Genomic DNA, 19,354 nt, shown 5'->3' on the forward strand with positions numbered 1-19,354 from the left:
AGCACTTGCAGAACCTGAAGGAAAAGTACCCAAATTCAGAATCTCTGTGGTCAGCCTCTTTTAGAGGCTTCTCACGGGTGGGAGGACAGTCAGGCTGAGGGGGGGCTGCAACAGGAGCCAAGACAGAATCGAGGGTGGGCACTTCACAGTCCCCCTGCTCTGACAGTTCATCTGTGGAAGGGAGCTCTAAGCTGTCGAGTGTGACCTCGTCGGCCTCCCCAAAGGGGTCTTCCTCCGAAATGTCTGAAAGCAAGTCCATTTCGGGGACTGGCAACAGGTTTGGGGAAAGAGATGAAACACAGCAAATGAGTGGTGAAGGTGGGCATATGGAAACAGGCTATTCTCAGGAGCAAACCCATGATGGAATTGAGAAATGAACACAATGGATATGTTCAAAGGAGAAACAGAGGCAAGAGAGAAAAAGAAGAAATGGGTAGTTAGTGAAAACTTGTACTCTGAATTAGGGATTGTTATCAACACAGCAGAGCTAGAACATGAATTACATGATCCACTTTTAAGAGAAAAACTGGACTACTTTTATCACATAAAATTTATAGGTATAGACCGATTTCATTATTATTCTCTGACTGGTTGCAAAGAGATCCAATGAAACTCAAATAACATTCTTACTTTTAAATCTGGTTGCATTTAAATCAATGCTTCAAAGCACTGGCAAAAAGACCAGCGCACCTCGTCATTTGTTGAACATAAGCAGAATTTCCTTTGGAATTTAAAGTAACTTTTTAAAAATAACTATGTGCATCAAATTAAGTAGGCAAAAGGGTACTGAGACTCTGAATCCCTGAGCTCTTTGGTTTCAGATGTAAGCAGTCACTCTCCTGGGTGCCTCATTAGCATAATCCTAAAAGATTCCGACAACTTTACATTAGTTGAAGGATATTTTGTTGGTCAGAACTTGTTATTTTTAACTGAATGACTTTCAACCAAATAATTTTTTTGGTATGACAGTCACAAGTACTTTAACACAGGTATTCGGGGGACATGATGGCACGGTGCTCCTTGGGGGCATTAGGGCTCACATGGTCCCCGAACCCTGCTCTATGTAGACAGGTGGTCAGCGCAGGAATTCCTGAGCCACTGGCAGCTACTAGTAGGTTCTTTTTACATTTATGTTGCAGGTCATTAACATTTTCAAAAGTTAAAATTTAGAAAGCATTATAAAATCGATAGCAGAATTTCCTTTTCGTGTTCACTTCCAATGTTCTCTATAAAAAAGTTGCTTTGTGTAGACACAGAAAAGAGATCTGATGAACTCAAAGCCTCTTCAAATCAACCCCTAAGAGACTTCACGTGCCCAAGGGAAGAAGGGATCATAAAATAGTGACAAATTTGAAAACACAACACAGGCTACTTCTCCACTCCCTACGGAGTGTGCCCCAACACACCACTTTCTCATTCACTATTCACCAGTCACCCTTTGCTTAAGAATTTCTTCATCATCAGCTAGAGATGAATGAAAAATAACATTTTTCATAAAGACCTTCTTTGTTCATTTCAAAAAAAAAATTCAACTCAGCGTAATTAAAATACCCAACACAGGTTACGCTTTCAAATTTACAAACAAATATACATTTCAGATCACCACAGCTTTTATAATTTAGGGATTTAACTAAATAGGATGATTGTGAAGACAGTCACAAATACTAGGCCACTAAATTACTTGCTTGCACCAATATAAATTACATTGAGATATTTTGCTTTGAACAACAATCAGAAAAACGCTAGAGAGACTGTTCAGACCAGCAGGAGCCTACATGTGCCTGAAAATGGGGAACTTTTATCAGCAGAGAACATACATAGACTAATTTTAAACGATACCTGAGTTCTGAAACAACAAATGTAACAGCCTCTAGTCTAAGTACACATTTAAAATCACATGTTCTACTAATTTACCATACCTTTCCTTCAACGAATTGCACATGTGGGACTTTAGTCGGGCTCCTGAGGTCCCTTCTGCCATCCCCATCCTGTACCATGGCGGTGCTGACAGCTCCGGGGCCATATGCTGAAACCTCCCCAGCAGGGCCAGGAAAATCCTTCATAAGACTTTCATCAACAACACCAACTGGAGCTAGTGAAGAAAGACCATTTGGAATACTTTAGGACACTGAAATGCTCAAAGTTTATGGAATTGCCCCCTCTTACACAGATGAACAGGCAGCATGTAGACATTAACAGGAACAGGAACATTGCTTGAGCTCTGAAAATTCCAACATATCAAATTCATTTTTAAATTTTTACCAAATTCTAAACATATTCTGAATTTTTACCCATGAAACTACACCAGGCTCTCCAATCAGACTTTGGAAGGCTTGAGTCTGATCATGGAATTGGCCAGTAGGAGGAGCTCTAAGACCAGGTGAGACAGAGTTGGGCACTGTGTCAAAATCCCAAAGTGAGGAATATTTTAATTCTCTAAGGCCTCTTTGATCTTTCCTAAACTTATTTCTAAATCTATTTATTGCAACAAACAATTATCTAGAGATTGAAATGATTTGCTTCAAATTATGTTTTCAGAATTCTTCCATAAAGGAAGCGTTAATTTGTGTATCATTCAAAATTATGACAAGACAGCAAAAGTCCATTTTACAAATTAACCTCTGTGCTTATTTTTAATAGTTTTCATTTTTCTAACCTCCCTCCTGAATGCCTCAATTTGACCTACAATAAATCCAATCCAACCCCCTGCCTCAGCAAACCTGGCCCTCGTGTGCTTTTCCTTCATTCCTCCTGCACACGAGCAGGGACATATATTGTGCTGAAATTTCTGCCATATGGCAGGGTCAACCCAAGACGGCATCACATTTCAACAAATGCAAGTGAGTAGCAGCGACAAAGCCTCTACCCATCTGTAGCTTTTTCCCCAAGCCCCACCCACTGAGGTTATTTCACCTGTATGAAAAGTGCTTCACTGACATGGTGAGGTTTGCATTGGTTCTATGCCCCAGAAAAGGGCAGTAAACATGAGGCCTTTAGGCTGCAAGCTCTTGGAGGGCAATGGGTGTGATCCACCATATTGAACTGGGGAGGCATCAAGCACCTGTAATCTGTGTATCACAAGAAATGTCTTGGCCCACACCCTTCATGTGCCCTGTCCAAACCTTGCACCTTCCCTAGCCTTGCCTTTTTCACCAGATACCACACTTATACTTGTACCCAGTTACCCAAGCCACAAACCTTGAAGTCTCTGCCTTTATCCCTTACGACCATCAAGTCCAACTGAATTTAAATGTGGCCAGTTCTCCCTCCTCCTATTTTACTAACCAGGTCACTTTTAAGACTTTGACAGCCCTTAAGGACTCACACTTTTGAAAGCCCACACCAAATCTTACATTAAGTATAATTATTTTCTTTTTTTTAACTTTTCAAAAGACTTCAGTAATTTTCCCTCAGAAAATACAGGCTATGAGTAGCTCTTTTAACTTATGATTTCTAAGCACCCAATACACACACTCAGAAATTATTGCAAAATGGGAAACTGACCTAGAAATGGTTTTAGATGTAATGACATGGAAATTTTAATGAATATGAAAGTTACATAATGAAACTGGAAAAAATATTTTGCATGCTTTTAAAGACATTAATTTCAGGGTGCCTGGGCGGCTCAGTTGGTTAAGCATCCGACTCATGATTTCAACTCAGGTCATGATCTCATGGTTCATGGGATGAGCCCTGTGTCAGGCTCCTTGCTAACAGCACGGAGCCTGCTTGGGATTCTCTCTCTCTCCTGCTCTCTCTGCCCTTCCTGTGCTCGCATACGGTCTCTCTCAAAATAAATTAAAACATTAAAAAAATAAAAATTTATTAATTTCACTATGCAGGGGGGTGGGTTGTTTGTGTTGTTTTTGCATTTTGAAGCAAAATAACTTTTTAGGTCTCAAACACTTGTAGAATCCTGAGGAGCCTGTAGGCCCCAGGCACTGAGCTTATGGTGCCAAATGGCTAACTGGCCTACTCTCACCCAAGACAAGATCACTAGTGCTCTCACCTGGAGTATTCCTAACCAGTCTGCCTCTTCCTCTCTTGTCCTATCAATCATTCTCGACATTGCACTAAGTGATTTTTTTAAAGAGGTAACATCATGTGGTGGGGGGCGGGGGTAGGGAGTAACACGGTGCACTTACATGCCTGCAGAACTGCACACACATGTATGTAATGCACACACACACACACCCTTCAGTAGCACTAGAATCAAAACCATATTCTTCTCCATGGCCTGCGAGGCCTTGCATGAACTGTTTGCAGCCTCTCTCTCCCCTCATTTACTAAAGCTCTAACTAGCCTTCCTTCTGTTCCTGGACTGTATTAAGCTCTCCCTAATCTTATAACCTTCAGCCCTGATGCTCCTGCTACCTGGAATGCTTTACTGCTCTACTCCTGGCTAGCTCCCCCTCATCCTTCACGTCTCAACCCAAATGGGTCTTCGCCAGATGGGCCTTCTTCTCCCATGACCCAATCCAAGGTAGTGTCCTGCTTATTATATTCCCCATTTTCAGGAAGTCGTTGTTTCCCTCACTCTCACATGCATCTTGGTTGTTCTCTTAAATGACTGACTTGCCTCCTTTTTGGCTTGATTTTCCAATCTCGGAATCACACTGTTCTAAAAAAGTTTTAGAGTTTTATTTTAATGCTTGACCTTAGACATCATGTTGATTTTTAGCTTGTATGTAATCACTGGACGATTTATTTCAATCTGTCAAAACTTCAAGTGAGAAATATTTATGTACCTAAACTAGTCTAGCCTGACTTAAAAACTAAGTAGGAAAAAGAAAATACAACGCAGGTCAACAACAGCAGATAAAAGGTGTACTGACGGGGAGTGGTGGCAAAAAGAAAGCTCAGTACCAGGTTATGGCCTAGCTTTGCTTTGGGAGGGAAAAGGGGAGACCAAAAGCCCTAACCAAATAGTTCACTGGCTCGTCATGTACTGGCATGAAAAGCCTTCTATTTTTCACAATAACACAATAATCCTTTTGATCACTTGCCCATCTGATGAATGACAGTGTCCAAAACACAAAAGGAAAAATAATGGATCACTGTGCATGTTTGCTGCTCTTACTTGTACAAATCATTGTTTTCAGATACAGACCTACTATAACCCTCTGCACTAACTGCTCACACAAGATGGTGGGCTTCCTTGAGCACAGTTTATAGATCTCAAAACAGTGGTTCACTGCTCTTTCTTAACTCTAAAATCTGCAATATAAGAGTTATAAAGTCTCACAGTTTAAAACAAAGGCTGAAACAGACAGTATTCCAGAAAGGGGAATGACTTCTCTCAGGGCATTAACCAACACTGATTATAGGTTATTCAGCACTTATACAAATTCTCTGTGGCAAGGGGCAAGGCTTGTGAAATAGTTCCACGAGCAGGCACATTTGTCACATTTACTTGAAAAAAAGCGTTCAGTTGTTGACGAGCTAAAAGATACACGGACAGCTATCACACATCAAAATCTCAATAAATTTAAATCACTACATTTGGAAATACGGATAGTTATTTGAACCACAGTTTATGACCCCCTTGCCTATTTGTAGTCTTGAAACTATATGGGAGATTCTCCAGAATCAAGATTGAATAACTACATAGACAAATGCCCACCAACAACAAATCCTTGGAAGTATCTCTGTATGTCTGCCTGGATCTGTTCTCCAAGTTTATTCTGGGAAAAGTAGATCAAGGCCAAGGGGTGTCAATCCATTTAGGAGAGAGCATTTTTAGAACCAGACCTATAAATTCTGAGAATGGATGGCTGCCAGAGAGAAGTGGGTCAGGGGATGGGGAAAAAAGGGTGGAGGGGAGTGGGAGACACAGACAGGATTCCGGTTATAGAATAAGTCATGGTGATAAAAGGTACAGAATACAAAATACAGTCAATGATACTGTGATAGCTTTCTATAGTGACAGATAGTAGCTACATTTGTGGGGAATCACTATATTGTATATCTGAAATTGATGTGACATTGTTAGATCAACTAGATTAAAAAAAAACTTAGCAAGTATACATATGAAAAAGCATTTTTATCTATTAGCAGATCTGTTTCAGCTACTTAAAATAAAAGTTGCTCTAGTTCATATGTCAGAAAAATGTAATAAGAAAGGTTTTCTATGATCAACAGCAGTAAAACACATTTCTTTTTAATGTTTATTTATTTTTGAGAGAGACAGAGAGAGAGAGAAAGAGAGAGAGAGAGAAAGAGAGAGTGGGGTAGGGGTAGAGAGAGAGGGAGACACAGAATCTGAAGCAGGCTCCAGGCTCCAAGCTGTCAACACAGGGCCTGATGTGGGGCTCGAACTCACAAACCGCCAGATCATGATCTGAGCCGAAGTTGGACTCTTAACCGACTGAATCACCCAGGCGCCCCAGTAATAAAACAAAATTTTAAATTTACTATTACTATTTTTACATAGGTTTTGAGATTAATCAACCAAAAAATGTTGGAAAACTACTTTCTGGGAGAAAGTCACCCACATCAATTGGTTTCTTCTAGGCAAAAAGTAAAATGAAGTTCTTTATAAAACATTCATCCTAACATAAAAGGGGCACCTGGGTGGCTCAGTCGAGCATCCATCTCTTGATTTCAGCTTGGGTCTTGATCTCACAGTTCGTGGGTTCAAGCCCTGCATCGGGCTCCATGCTGGCAGCATGGGGCCTGCTTGGGACTCTCTCTGTCTCTTTCAGCTCTTTTATAGAAAACCGACTATTTACCCAAAATTAGGTTAATAGAATACATATATGAAGGGAAGGAATGTCAATTTATTTCCATACATAAAATATATAAAACTGCAAACCTGTAGCTAATAAGAATTCTAACAAAAAATATACAAATTTATACATAACCTCCCCCCACTTCGCTGAAAGAACTAACGATTATACTGTATTTCCTTTCTTTTTTGTTAAAACACTACATTTAAATTAATCCTTGGAAGTGGTAGTTGCTTTCTCATACGCTAAGAAGTTTGGTAAGCTTTAGTAAGAGTTTTTAACTCATAAAATCAGAATATTTTAAAGTTCCTTTAAATAAGGTTCCTATGTTAGCATACCAAACCCTTTCAAATTCCACTTTTGCCATTAATTAACAAGTTCAAGAAATTAAGACACATATAACACATCATAATTAAGTCAGATCAGTAACCATGTATTTGTCCAACATCTTACCCATGATGATTCTTAATATTTGTGTGCACTGACAGTACAAAGAAAATTAGGTTCAGAATGACAGCATGAAAACACTATAAAACTCTTCTTGTGAATATAAGAAATATTATTTTATTTACTCAGAGAAAATAGCTATCCTTCCAGGACATTTCTGAGGACCTCATTAACTAGATCAACACTTTCTGATCCCACTGGATCAGAGAAAGATTAACGGAATACAAACTATCACAAATGTGTTTACCTCCATCTAGACTCCTGGAGACCCGTTTGCTAGAGGTACGCTCAAAGTGTGGCGCTGGCCTGTCAATGAGGGTGCTTGCCTGGCGGGTCTGGGCTTGGGTGCGGCCGCTGTAGCGGAATTTGGACCCCAGGGTCAGGAACTTGGCCTTTGGTGGCTGCTCTGGAGACACAAGCCTGTAGGGGGAAACAAAAGAAACAAAAAGGAGACTTTATGAATTTTCTTTTTTAAAAAGATGACAGAAGTTTACATTTTATCTCATTTTACTAAGATTCCTCAATCTACACAACAAAAAGCTGCCTAAACTTTCTAATGAAAAAGAACATCATTTATAAACCCTCCTACATACAGAGCTTTAGGATAGTGATTAAGATGACTAAATCCACATTCGTGTATTCATGAATAATGTATTTTCCTCAACCTGAGCAAAAGAGCAGCTGTTCTCAGTGTATATCAAAGGATATTTATTTGTATTAGCTTAAATCATTTATATAAACACATATGTCTGAATTCTTGCTCCGAGTTATAAGTGCCAAGAGGCGATCCATTACCATTAGTAATTCTCAATATTTATGTCTATTTCCCATGGGAAAGAACATCCAACTCAGGAATCCATTCCATCAAGTGATGCTTTCCCATGAAGAACATCACACACAGTAGATCTGTAGAAATGACTTATATCCTTTCTTACCAGCACAATTTCATTGTTTAAACCCTGGATTTGTAACGAATGAAGTCAAATTTTCTTGATGTCAAATACTCCCAGACTTATGCAAAAGTACGTTTTTAGTAAATAAGTCAGTCTTGTCTGGCAGACAACTGGAATGGTCTCACTTTCATGGTCTAATCAAGAGTTGGCAAAACGTCTTAAAAAAATAATCTTAGCACTCTTATACCATTTATTAAATGAGAAGACTTTAGTTGATAATTCCAGAATATGAGCTCCATAAAATTTTTCCTTTCATTCTCCAAAGAGTGATTTCTTAAATTTTTAAGATTTTTAAATACTTAAAAATACATTTCAAGTATTTTTAGAACTTCTACGCAAAAAAAAAAAAATTTTTAAGACATCATCTTCTGCTTAAAAGCAACAAAGAGAGATTCAAGCAAGGTAAAGCTACTTGTAATAACACAAGAGGCGATTCTCCATCAACACAGGATTCTCACTGACATTAACCCAGAAAAACTATATCTCAGAATTAAATTGAGAAGAGAAGAGCCAGGACACTCTGGCTGTCGTGGTGTTAATCTATTCACATAAGGTAGCAAATGAGTTTCTTAAAAACTTCCACCTTCGGCCAATAGATTTTCAAAGGAGACACCAATGCTGCTGCTAAGGATACACTCTGATGAGGGCCAGTGCCTCAACCTGTACTTTGGGAAAAGTTGTATATTCATAAATTAGAATTCTGAAATACTATAAATATAGACCAGAATTCTTATTTGTTCTCTCTATTCTTTTTCTCTAACAGCTGAGGAATTAAATATCTCAGCCTCCTGATCATGAATCATAGAAGCAGGTGAGAAATGTGGTCACTTGCGATGCGCTATCTCCCGATGAGCTATGACAGGGTTTCCCTACCTAGCAATCCAGTTAAATAGGGATCGAAGAACACTCTGTAAGAAAGCAATGATCTATAGAAAAAAAGGGTCACTAGCAAGCTCATCACCACAGTAAGAAATATTCATCCTTGAAAAACAAGATGGCTAAATCACCTCTTTATCATTTATTCATGAAGTACACTCTATAGTTAATGGAAGAGCAACCAGAGGAAAAAAGCAGTATTTCTAAAGAATACTTCAAAGGGGAAATATGCATTGGTGACCCAAAAGAAACTACCCACCTCACCCCAATTTTTAAACTAAAAACAACAAGTATTGGCAAGGATGTGGAGAAACTGGGACCTTTGCACATTGTTGGTGGGAATGCAAAATGGGGCAGAAGTTATGAAACGTGAGATGGAAGTTCCTCAAAATTCTAAAAATAGAATTACCACATGACCCAACTAATCCTGCTTCTGGGTATTTATCAAAAATAACCTCAAATCAAGATTTTGAAGAGAAATTAGTAGTATTCCCATGTTCATTTCAGCACTATTCACAATAGCAAAGATGTGGTAAAAACCTAAATATCCACTGGCAGGTGAATGGGTAAGGAAAATGTGGTATCTACATAGAGGGGAATGCTATTCAGCCTTACGAAAGAAAAAAAAAAAAAAAAAAAAGGAAATTCTGCACACAATACACAACAACATGGATGGGCCTTGAGGACGTTATGCATAAGTGAAAAGGTCAGATACAGAAAGACAAGGACTGCATGATTCCACTTCCACCAGGTACCCAGAACAGCCAAATTCATAGATTCAGACTGGACTGGTGGCTACTGGGGGCTGCAAGGAGAGCGAAATGGGGAGTTACCAGTCACTGGGCATGAAGTTTCAGTGAAGATGAAAAAGCTCTAGAGATCTGCACAGCACTGTGCCCACAGTCAATAACCCATCGTACACGTGAAGGTGAAAAGGATAGATCTCATGTGAAGGTATCTTACCCAATGAAGTAGATTTAAAAAAAAAAAAAGACAGGAGATAAAGAGAAGAGTGAGGCTGGAGGCACCTGGCACCCATCTGTAGGCTCACCTCAGTGAATGGCATCTCTCAACCAAAGGCCACATCTTCCTAGAATGAGGAGCCTCACACAGGGATTTACTGGGATCTCCCATTTCCAGTTCCAGTCACTGCTCCCCACCCCCAGCAGAGGTGACACCCCTTTAGGCCCAGTGGTGCTTATCAAACACTGTTAAACCCTTCTAAAATTAAAAAAAAAAAAAATTGAAACTAGAAACAGGATACCTGCTTGTGTGAATTATGAAAAATCGTACAGGATACATAAAGAGATTTTTTTTTTTTTATAAAGAGATCTTTTTAAAGATTTCATTTTCCTCTCCTATAAAATTAACTGAACTCACAAAGAAAGAAGATCAAGAGACTTCAGTCTTCAGAAAACAATTTTAAAGAAAATTAAGAAAACTTCCATCAGTGTTTTCTGACTTTCTGGGTTATTAGTTTATTTTATATAACTTCACACAGGATCTGTGCTAGGTCCCATATAGAGCAGATGCTCAATAAATACAGACCAGATCACGAGACAGAATCCCACTGTCACCATTTCCTAGAGGGCACCTGAATTTAAGTAGCCAGAAAATCCAAAGACATGTCTGTCTATCCATTTTTCAGAATTCTCTTTCTTAGTATTACACAGTCACAGCATTTAAGAATAACTTGAATTCTCTTATGCCAGGATATTGGAGGAGGGAAGTTGGGCTATAAGTTCTAGAACTTCTGACACACTGAGAGAACTACTGATTAATATTTCAGTCTTAGTTTCATAAACATAAAACAATCCCACTGCTACAAAAAATGCTTTGTAAAATGACATTGTTTTATTTTTTCCCCAGTTACGAAAGTGGGCTCTCATTTATATACACTAGGGGCGGCGGGGGGGTGGGGGGTTGCTGGGTGGCTCAGTCAGTTAAACATCTAACTTTGGCTCAGGTCATAATTTTGCGGTTCGTCAGTTCGAGCCCCTTGTCAGTGTGCTGACAGCTCGGAGCCTAGAGCTGCTTTTGATTCTGTGTCTCCCTCTCTCTCTGCTCCTCCCTCCCCCCCCCCCCCCCCCGTCTGTCTCTCTGTCTCTCTGTCTCTTTCTCTCAAAAATAAACATTAATTTTTTTTATATAGACTGGGATATGTTACCAGCTAAATATCTAAGTCCAGGTGAGGAGAATTCTATACAACCGTATTTCTTTCTTTGGTCTAATTTGTTTTTCTTTAAGGTAATAATAGATGATTGGTTCCCATTTAAATGCATATCAGAATAATTATCCACTTAACGCATTTTGTAAAAAAATACTTAAAGAAATAATTCAAGATATACAAGGCAAACATTTTAAAAACAGATATGTGTACCAATGTAAAATCAGGAAAGTCATTAACTAAAGTATTATTTTATTTATTTCAACTTGAGATAAAACACTTCCCTGCCCAAGTGGCACCGGTGACCAAATACACAAAGTATTAGCTTACAGATTAATTTTCTGATAACAAAGAAATCCTTAAGTAATGAAGCTGCAATTAAATAGAAACAAATATCAAGACAAAAATGGACTGAACATAGACATTTACTAGCTTTTTCTAAAAGAACATTTTTGGTGACTTAAGTCAACGGCAATGCAAATAAATTTTCTACGGAAACGTAGGCCAAGCAAAATATTTCAAGATCGCTTAACAATTATTTCCTTTTGATATTACTTTTATTTACTACCTCAGACCCCACCTTCATAAAAATAACATCAAAAGGGAAGGGAAAACAAGATACAAACAGAGAGGGCGGCATACCATAAGAGACTCTTAAATACAAAGAACAGACTGTGGGTTACGGGAGGGGCGGTGGGTGGGGGGATGGGCTAAATGGGTGACAGGGATCAAGGAGGGCACTTGTTGGGATGAGCACTGGGCGTCATATGTTAACTAACTTGAATTTAAATAAATCACTATAAGACATCATTTCACTTTTGGGAATTTAAAAGCCATAAGCAAGGAACTAATTATCCTATAGCTTTAAAGGTCCTGAGCAAGATGACCTAATGACACATCACAAAAGAAATTAGCTTTCACATACTTTACTGCTCAAGAAGCATGGTAACAATTTTATAAAAAATCCCATTACAAGTCAGGTATTATTGGTTTTTTCACCCATGAAAAATAAAGGAAATTTTAAGACAAACCCACACACATCACTTAACTGAAGTTAATCATACCGTTAATAACAAAGCTCTCTATGAAGCGGCTGATGACACTAATTCACTTGGAATTAGTCTGGATCTACAATCCCAAGTTTAAATGAGAGTTTAATGCCAAGCTGCAAGAACCTCGTGTTAATCCTGTTTACACGCCGCCGCCACCACCACCACCACCACCACCACAAAGCACTGAGGGGAAAAAAAAAAACAAAAAAACAAAACAAAAAAAAGAAGGAAACATGGGGCGCCTGGGTGGCGCAGTCGGTTAAGCGTCCGACTTCAGCCAGGTCACGATCTCGCGGTCCGTGAGTTCGAGCCCCTCGTCGGGCTCTGGGCTGATGGCTCGGAGCCTGCCTGGAGCCTGCTTCCGATTCTGTGTCTCCCTCTCTCTCTGCCCCTCCCCCGTTCATGCTCTGTCTCTCTCTGTCCCAAAAATAAATAAAAAAAAGTTGGGAAAAAAAAAAATTAAAAAAAAAAAAAAAAAGAAGGAAACATGTCCACTGTAAACACAACCAGGAAGTACAGCAGAGTGGGAACACTTATGGGCACTGAGAGCCACAGGGCTTGGCTCGGACTTCCATCTCCACCCGTGACTGTCTACAGGGACACAGTCATGTTTCTTAACTTCTGTTTCTCAGCTTTTCTGAGTGTAAAGTGAAGATTACAACAATGCACATATTAAAAGAATTAATCTATGTAAAGCACTTAGAACAGAGACAGGCTCTATCAAACACTCAAGGAGGAATAGCGACTTTTTATCATGTTCTTGTGCTACTAACATTAGTCTGGCTGAGTGGCTATCAATCAATAGAAAGATCTGGCTTTTTTAATGGCTTCAATCTGAAGCCAGTTTAGTTTTGTAAAGAAATCATTGGCATCTTTTGTGATAAACTTAAACAGAACAAAATCCAGATTTGATTCGAGGCACTCTATAGGCAAATTATGATTTGCCCTGTTTTAGATACATTGCTTCCTATCATGTGTAAGCAAAGTTACATAAGTTTAAAGATATAAAAATGCTTTTGTCAACCATTATCTCCAAAGTCTGCAGGTGCAAACTGGTCTACTTTTAAACCAGAGTCGTGGTATGTTAGCAAAAATGGAGGGAGGGACCTGAGGCGTCGCACAGCTGACAGACACCTCAGAAACGCCTGCTGCAAGGATACCAGAGAGGGGGGAGCCTGGATGGCTCAAGTGGGTTAAGTGTCTGACTTTGAACCATGATCTCACAGTTCATGAGTTCGAGCCCCATGTTGGGCTCTCCACTGTCAGCCCAGAATCTGCTTCGGATCCTCTGTCCCCCTCCCTCTCGGCCCCTCCCTTGGGCACTCGTTCTCTCAAAAATAAACAAACATTTAACAAAATTAAAAATAAATAAAAAAGAAGAATACCAGAGGAAGGACCAGCATAGAGGTGACCAGTGTGGGCTCTAGAATCACAGAGCCAGGTCCCCAGCTCTGTGCAGGTGCTTGGCCCCATGCTCCTTACTGGGCACCCAGCTCTGAGCCACTTTCTCCCTGGGGGTGAGGAATAAATGACACGGTACAATGTAAAGCAAGTGGTTCTGTGTCTGACAACAATATTTGCTCAATGAACGCAGCACGTGTCGTTTCTGAGACAATTACTGTTTCCATTATCATTACCTGACAGGGAAGCCTGCTATGTGTCCTGCCTTGACTGTGTCATTTAGCTCATTAATATCATCTACTAGTTTTATTTGAGGCAGACTCCGGTTGTCTGGAGTAGAAATGTGCCATGGCTACCAGGAGGAATTATAAGCTTTTCAAAGATTTATGTGACCAGTGTAACTGTGTCAGATGGATTCAAGTATATTTTAGGAGTTACATTTCTCTAAAACGAGTCTGTTTGACAACATATCTGTTGTCAAGACTGCTCTATTTAACCGGAAAGAGTCACTTGTACCACCTAATAATTCACCTTAAAAACAGCACACTGTGGTACCAAACCAAGAATAAGGATGATAATGATGGGTATGATGATGATAAACGTTATTACATACCAGAAGTAGTTCTACATGTGTTCCATGTGTTTTTTCTCACAGGCTTTTCAAAGCAACCCTATAAGGTAGGGACTATCATTACCAGCACACAGATGATGAAAGGGAGACTCAGAAAGGTGGTAACTTACCCACAGTCACACACCCAGTATGTGGTAGCAAAGCAAGAGCCCAAAGCAAAAACTGTAAAGATGAAGGGTCTAGACACGTAGCTCTATAGACTGCAGGAACAGGACGGAGGAAATGGGGAAAAAATGATCAACAAAGTGCTCCTTGCTAAGAAGAGTAACATAGAGGGGCGCCTGGGTGACTCAGTCAGTTAAGTGTCAGACTTCGGCTCAGGTCATGATCTCACGGTTCGTGAGTTTGAGCCCCGTGTCAAGCTCTCTGCTGTCAGTGCAGAGCCTTCATCAGATCCTCTGTTCGCCCCTCTCTGTCCCTTCCCTGCTTATGCACTCTCAAAAATAAACATTAAAAAAAAAAAAAGAAGAAGAGTAATGTAGAAATACGCCCTTGAAGAAGTACAAAGGAGATGGGACCCAAGCTAAAGACAGTTAGGGGGTCTAAGGAGATCTGGTTTTCTCACTTGTCCGTTTGTGTTGGTTTTTAAAGGAACACGATGTGGACACGTTTGCCGGCCAAAGAGGAAGTCAAAGGCATTCGTACCTTTGACATACATAACATACAAAGCACGATCCTATGTGAGGAATCAAATGAAGGATCAAGACTTCCATAGGGAATGACTATTTTTTCCCTTGAGACAGAACAGGAAGGGAAGAATGAACAAGAAGAAGAGGGGAATGCTACATAATCTGGGGCTGAAGAGTTTTGAAAAACGGTACAGGAAACCGAGAATGCTCATGACTACAGCTTCTACAATCAGTGCCCCACCCAGCAGAGGTCATCTGAGCAGAGAGGCTGGGATTCCCAGGGGCTCCAGAAGACCAGGAATATTTTAACAGGAAAGGAGGTAAAAGCACTGCCTGGTAGCTCTGAGGGTCCGGCTGACACAAGAAATAATCTATCTGTAAAGGCACTAATCTGGAGTTGTGCAATTTTCCCTTACAAAAAGCGAGTGCGTCCACCGGGACAGCTGTGCTGTTTAAGGCAGAGCTCTACAGCACTGGTATAGAAGTGGGGAGGTCGAGACACAGAGACCAGCAGGCTGATGGGCACAAAAGGCAAGTGGTTAGAACCTCCCGACAAAGTAGCAAAGGGACAGACCCCAGGGTTTTGGCTGGCTGGGGAAAGAAATTAAACAGGAGAGAGCTGGTAAGAACAACAAAATGAAGCCAATGGTGAACGATGCTGGCAAGAGAATGGCAGTTGGGTTTGAAGAATGCGCTTCTAGAAGGGAAGGCATTTGTAGTCAGAAAGTGGAGTCCGGGACCACTGTAGAAGCAGACCAGCTGTGAGTGATAACGAGGCACGGCCAAGGAGATCTGGCACCGAGGAGAAGCAAAGAATCATAAAATAGGGTGTTGCCTCATCTGCCCCTGTATCCACAACCACCACTTAATACGTACAGGGTACCAATAGCTGTTCTCATTAAGTCTAAGCTGTATCATTAAAATTACCTGTAGAAAGTATGATGTTCCACGCACACTTTCCATAGCCTTTTTGCTGCCCGATGGTTTGGCAGTTTGAATCCGATGGTGCTCTCAAATTGTTCGAGCTAGAATAAATCAATAAGGTAAATCAGTAAGATAAAGGAGTTGGTTAGAAGCTACTGAAATCATGAATTCAGATGTTTCCGTGAGGGGTAACTCTTCTTGAAGAAAGGAGATACTAGTATGTATATCCAGTATGATTATACAAAATGGATTCTTCATAGAACTCAATACTAGTTTCTGTGAAAACCAAGTACAACTGCTGACTTTAACCAATGTCCACAACTCACCCTACCACCTTATCAGTTGATTCAACAACAACAAAACGGGCCCCCACTATGTAGCAAGCACTTAAAACTTTCTCTTTTCTGTTAAAGGTGTGGCTCTTACCTTTTTAGCAACATGGATATACATGCAGGTTGATTAAGAACTCTGACCTTTTTTGCCATGAAAAAATAAGGAATAGTGCATTTTATTAAAATTCACTGGGGAAAAAATGAAGTCAGCTGACAGCCATAAAGAAGAACACTGACCGAAGCTGTTTAGATATGCCCAGGCCTACGTGACACTGCTTACCTCTGCTGGCCTAACTTTAATGTAGAAGTTACTGCGCTTATAGGAAATTTTCAAGATTTTCGGCCAAGCAAAACGATTGATTCTCAGTCTGTCTTTGTAAATGAGAAGCCCGTTAGCGCACACACCCAGCTTGATGTCCACGCCTTCCGAGTCCTGCCAAGTAGAAGCCATTTGACCGTGGTTAGAGCTTTCAAAGTTTCATGGGTCAGGAAGCTCATCATCTCCCCCCACCCCCTTAAACCATGACCCGGAACGCCAATGTAACAGGTTGGTATTTAAATATCAGTGACAGTACGTGAGTTAATAGAAACATTAGGGCACGCAACACATCTTCAATCTCTTATCTCCTAGGATCAAAATTCGATTTGTCAAAGAGTTATAGCCACCTGACTACAGGACACAATATTCTCCAAAAGGCATAATTTCTGTGTTCCCAAGCTTGCCTGCAAGAGCTGCTGGGGAAAAAGGGAAAGAGAGCTCAATTTAGACATCCTGAAGAGACAGGGTTTTCCTGGAGGCTATCCCAATCCTTGGGGACACCCTGTCAGCCCACCTTAAGGTGCATTCAGACATTTTACTTTAGGCAAATTTATTTCAGATGGGCTATGCTAACTAATGGCTGTTAAAATTACGCCTCTATTTGGCAAAACACCAATCCCTCACAGAAAATTTCTCTTTGAATCTCTGAATTCTTCCGAGTAATTTTTCAATAACTCAGAGTGCTGACATCCAGTCCCCGTTATAGCATTCCCATGGCTGGCATTTCAATGGACTGCAAACTAGTCTTGAATTTACGCAAACTGTTTTCCCTCCCCAGCATTTTAACTTGGAATAGATGACAATTTACAATAATCACAAGCCTAAAGGATTTTTAAAAACCAAATAAATTTACAGATAAAAGTGACATAGTGTCTCCTCACATTTCAAGTAATATTGAGGACCCAATACTCAAAATACACAGATCACTGACTTTCAAGGGAAGAACTGGATCGCATTCACGACATATAAAATTGAAAACATTATTCAGAGACATTCATATTTTCAGAAATCACTTATGATATGGAACAAATTCTCACCAAGCCTGCTGAAACAAACACCATATTTAATCTAAGTCTCAATTCAATGAGAATGCAACATTTCGACTACCTTGTTACTGAATCATCTAGAACAAGTCGTATTACTTTTTTAAAAATAGAAGTATAGTACTAAGTCACTGATGCCAATTGCTTTCTCTGCTGCCACACTTGAATAACTCATATGTACAGGTAAAATGACATTAGACAATCCCAGCAGGTTTAAAAAATTTAATCTATAGGGTGCTTTATTCACCCAAATCTGGCAGCCCCAATTCTCTCTAGGAACAGAGAAAAAAAGCTGGGATGAATCCGGCACAGGTGCCCAAGCAACTTGGCACCAGACAGAAATGTTGTTTTCCAGAAACATCACTGGCCATGGCTACAGGAGCAAGCCGGAAGGCTGCCCAAGACAGTATGTTCTCACCACAAGTAAGGAGGCAACGCAGACTTGAAACACTGAACAAAGTCATCTCTAGTCTGAAGCAATCTTTAGGCAGGACACTGGAGCTATTTTATCGGATTTAAGAATAAACACAGGGGCGCCTGGGTGGCGCAGTCGGTTAAGCGTCCCACTTCAGCCAGGTCACGATCTCGCGATCCGTGAGTTCGAGCCCCGCGTCAGGCTCTGGGCTGATGGCTCGGAGCCCGGAGCCTGTTTCCGATTCTGTGTCTCCCTCTCTCTCTGCCCCTCCCCCGTTCATGCTCTGTCTCTCTCTGTCCCAAAAATAAATAAAAAACGTTGGAAAAAAAAAATTTAAAAAAAAAGAATAAACACAATCTGGAACCAAGTAAATCGGTTCATTTTCAGTTGTTGCACACATTGCTTCAGAATTCTCAGTATCTGTGTGAATACAAATTACAGATGAAGACTAACAAGTGAAAGAGAAAAAGCATGCCTTGGTCCTCCATATTTGACTTCTGCCATTCAGCAACTAAGTCAGAAAAATAAACTAATAAAAAAGGAGCATCTTCTGTCCCTTATTCACTCCCCCTGAGGAAGCTGCCACATATGGGTGGCAATAGGGATCCCATGCCCTCGGACTTCTAAATGGGTTCAGTCTTGGAAAGTTCTTGCAGAAGATGAGAGAGAGAAGAGAAAAGAGGGAAGGGAGTTCAGCAAGGTGTCCTTGTGACAATTGTGGCTCCCTTGAAGACAGTGTTCTCCACACACAGATCTCTCCTTCTGGGTTCTGGCAACCACTCTCTGCCCTCACCCCTTCAGACCCAGAGGAGTTGGGAGAGCGGCTGGTAAGAGCTCAGAGCTATCACACTAATCTTGGGGTTCCCCTGTACCTGCGAGTCAAGAGTACTTCCATTCAATGCTCTTCAACTCGTCCTAATAGCAGTGTGCCATGAAAAGCTCTTAGTAAAAAATTTTTAAAGACGTACTTAAATATGATCAAGACAATCAAAGATGAAACTTTGATGAAAAGTTCTTTTAAATTGCTACAGACTTTCTTTGCAACAACCGACAAACATCTTCCTTATCAAATATCATTGGAGTGTATCAGATGACAAACAGGATGAAGAGATGTTAGTCTGAATTTTTTCAAAAAGCAATCTGCTTCTAATCACACACCAAGAACAGAAACTATGCTTAAACAGACCCACAACTTTTTTACTTTTCTAAGGTACAATTTTGAAAACGAGAACTGTGAAACCTTGTAGTACTGCCATCTAAGAATTGGTTTCTTTTTTTTTTTTTTTTTTGGGACAGAGAGAGACAGAGCATGAACGGGGGAGGGGCAGAGAGAGAGGGAGACACAGAATCGGAAACAGGCTCCGGGCTCCGAGCCATCAGCCCAGAGCCCGACGCGGGGCTCGAACTCACGGACCGCGAGATCGTGACCTGGCTGAA

At 40.4% G+C, this 19,354-nt stretch overlaps 1 protein-coding gene across 21 annotated transcripts in view; it reads right to left on the reverse strand.

The window, feature by feature from the left end:
- EPB41L2 (erythrocyte membrane protein band 4.1 like 2) overlaps positions 1-19,354 on the reverse strand; it is a 219,777-nt gene that overhangs the window by 40,509 nt on the left and 159,914 nt on the right. For all 21 annotated transcript variants that reach the window (XR_007462857.1, XR_007462856.1, XM_049654356.1 and 18 more), the window contains 4 exons: positions 16,421-16,573; positions 15,812-15,909; positions 7,423-7,595; positions 1,920-2,092 (listed from right to left, as the gene is read on the reverse strand). Coding sequence is in view for 19 of the 21 variants with exons in the window: in XM_049654356.1 (XP_049510313.1) it covers positions 1,920-2,092; positions 7,423-7,595; positions 15,812-15,909; positions 16,421-16,573 (597 nt within the window). In the remaining 2 variants the exon portion in view is untranslated. The remainder of the gene's footprint in view (positions 1-1,919; positions 2,093-7,422; positions 7,596-15,811; positions 15,910-16,420; positions 16,574-19,354) is intronic.

The sequence above is a fragment of the Panthera uncia genome, assembly GCF_023721935.1.
Source record: "Panthera uncia isolate 11264 chromosome B2 unlocalized genomic scaffold, Puncia_PCG_1.0 HiC_scaffold_24, whole genome shotgun sequence".
Classification (NCBI taxonomy): Eukaryota; Metazoa; Chordata; class Mammalia; order Carnivora; family Felidae; genus Panthera; species Panthera uncia.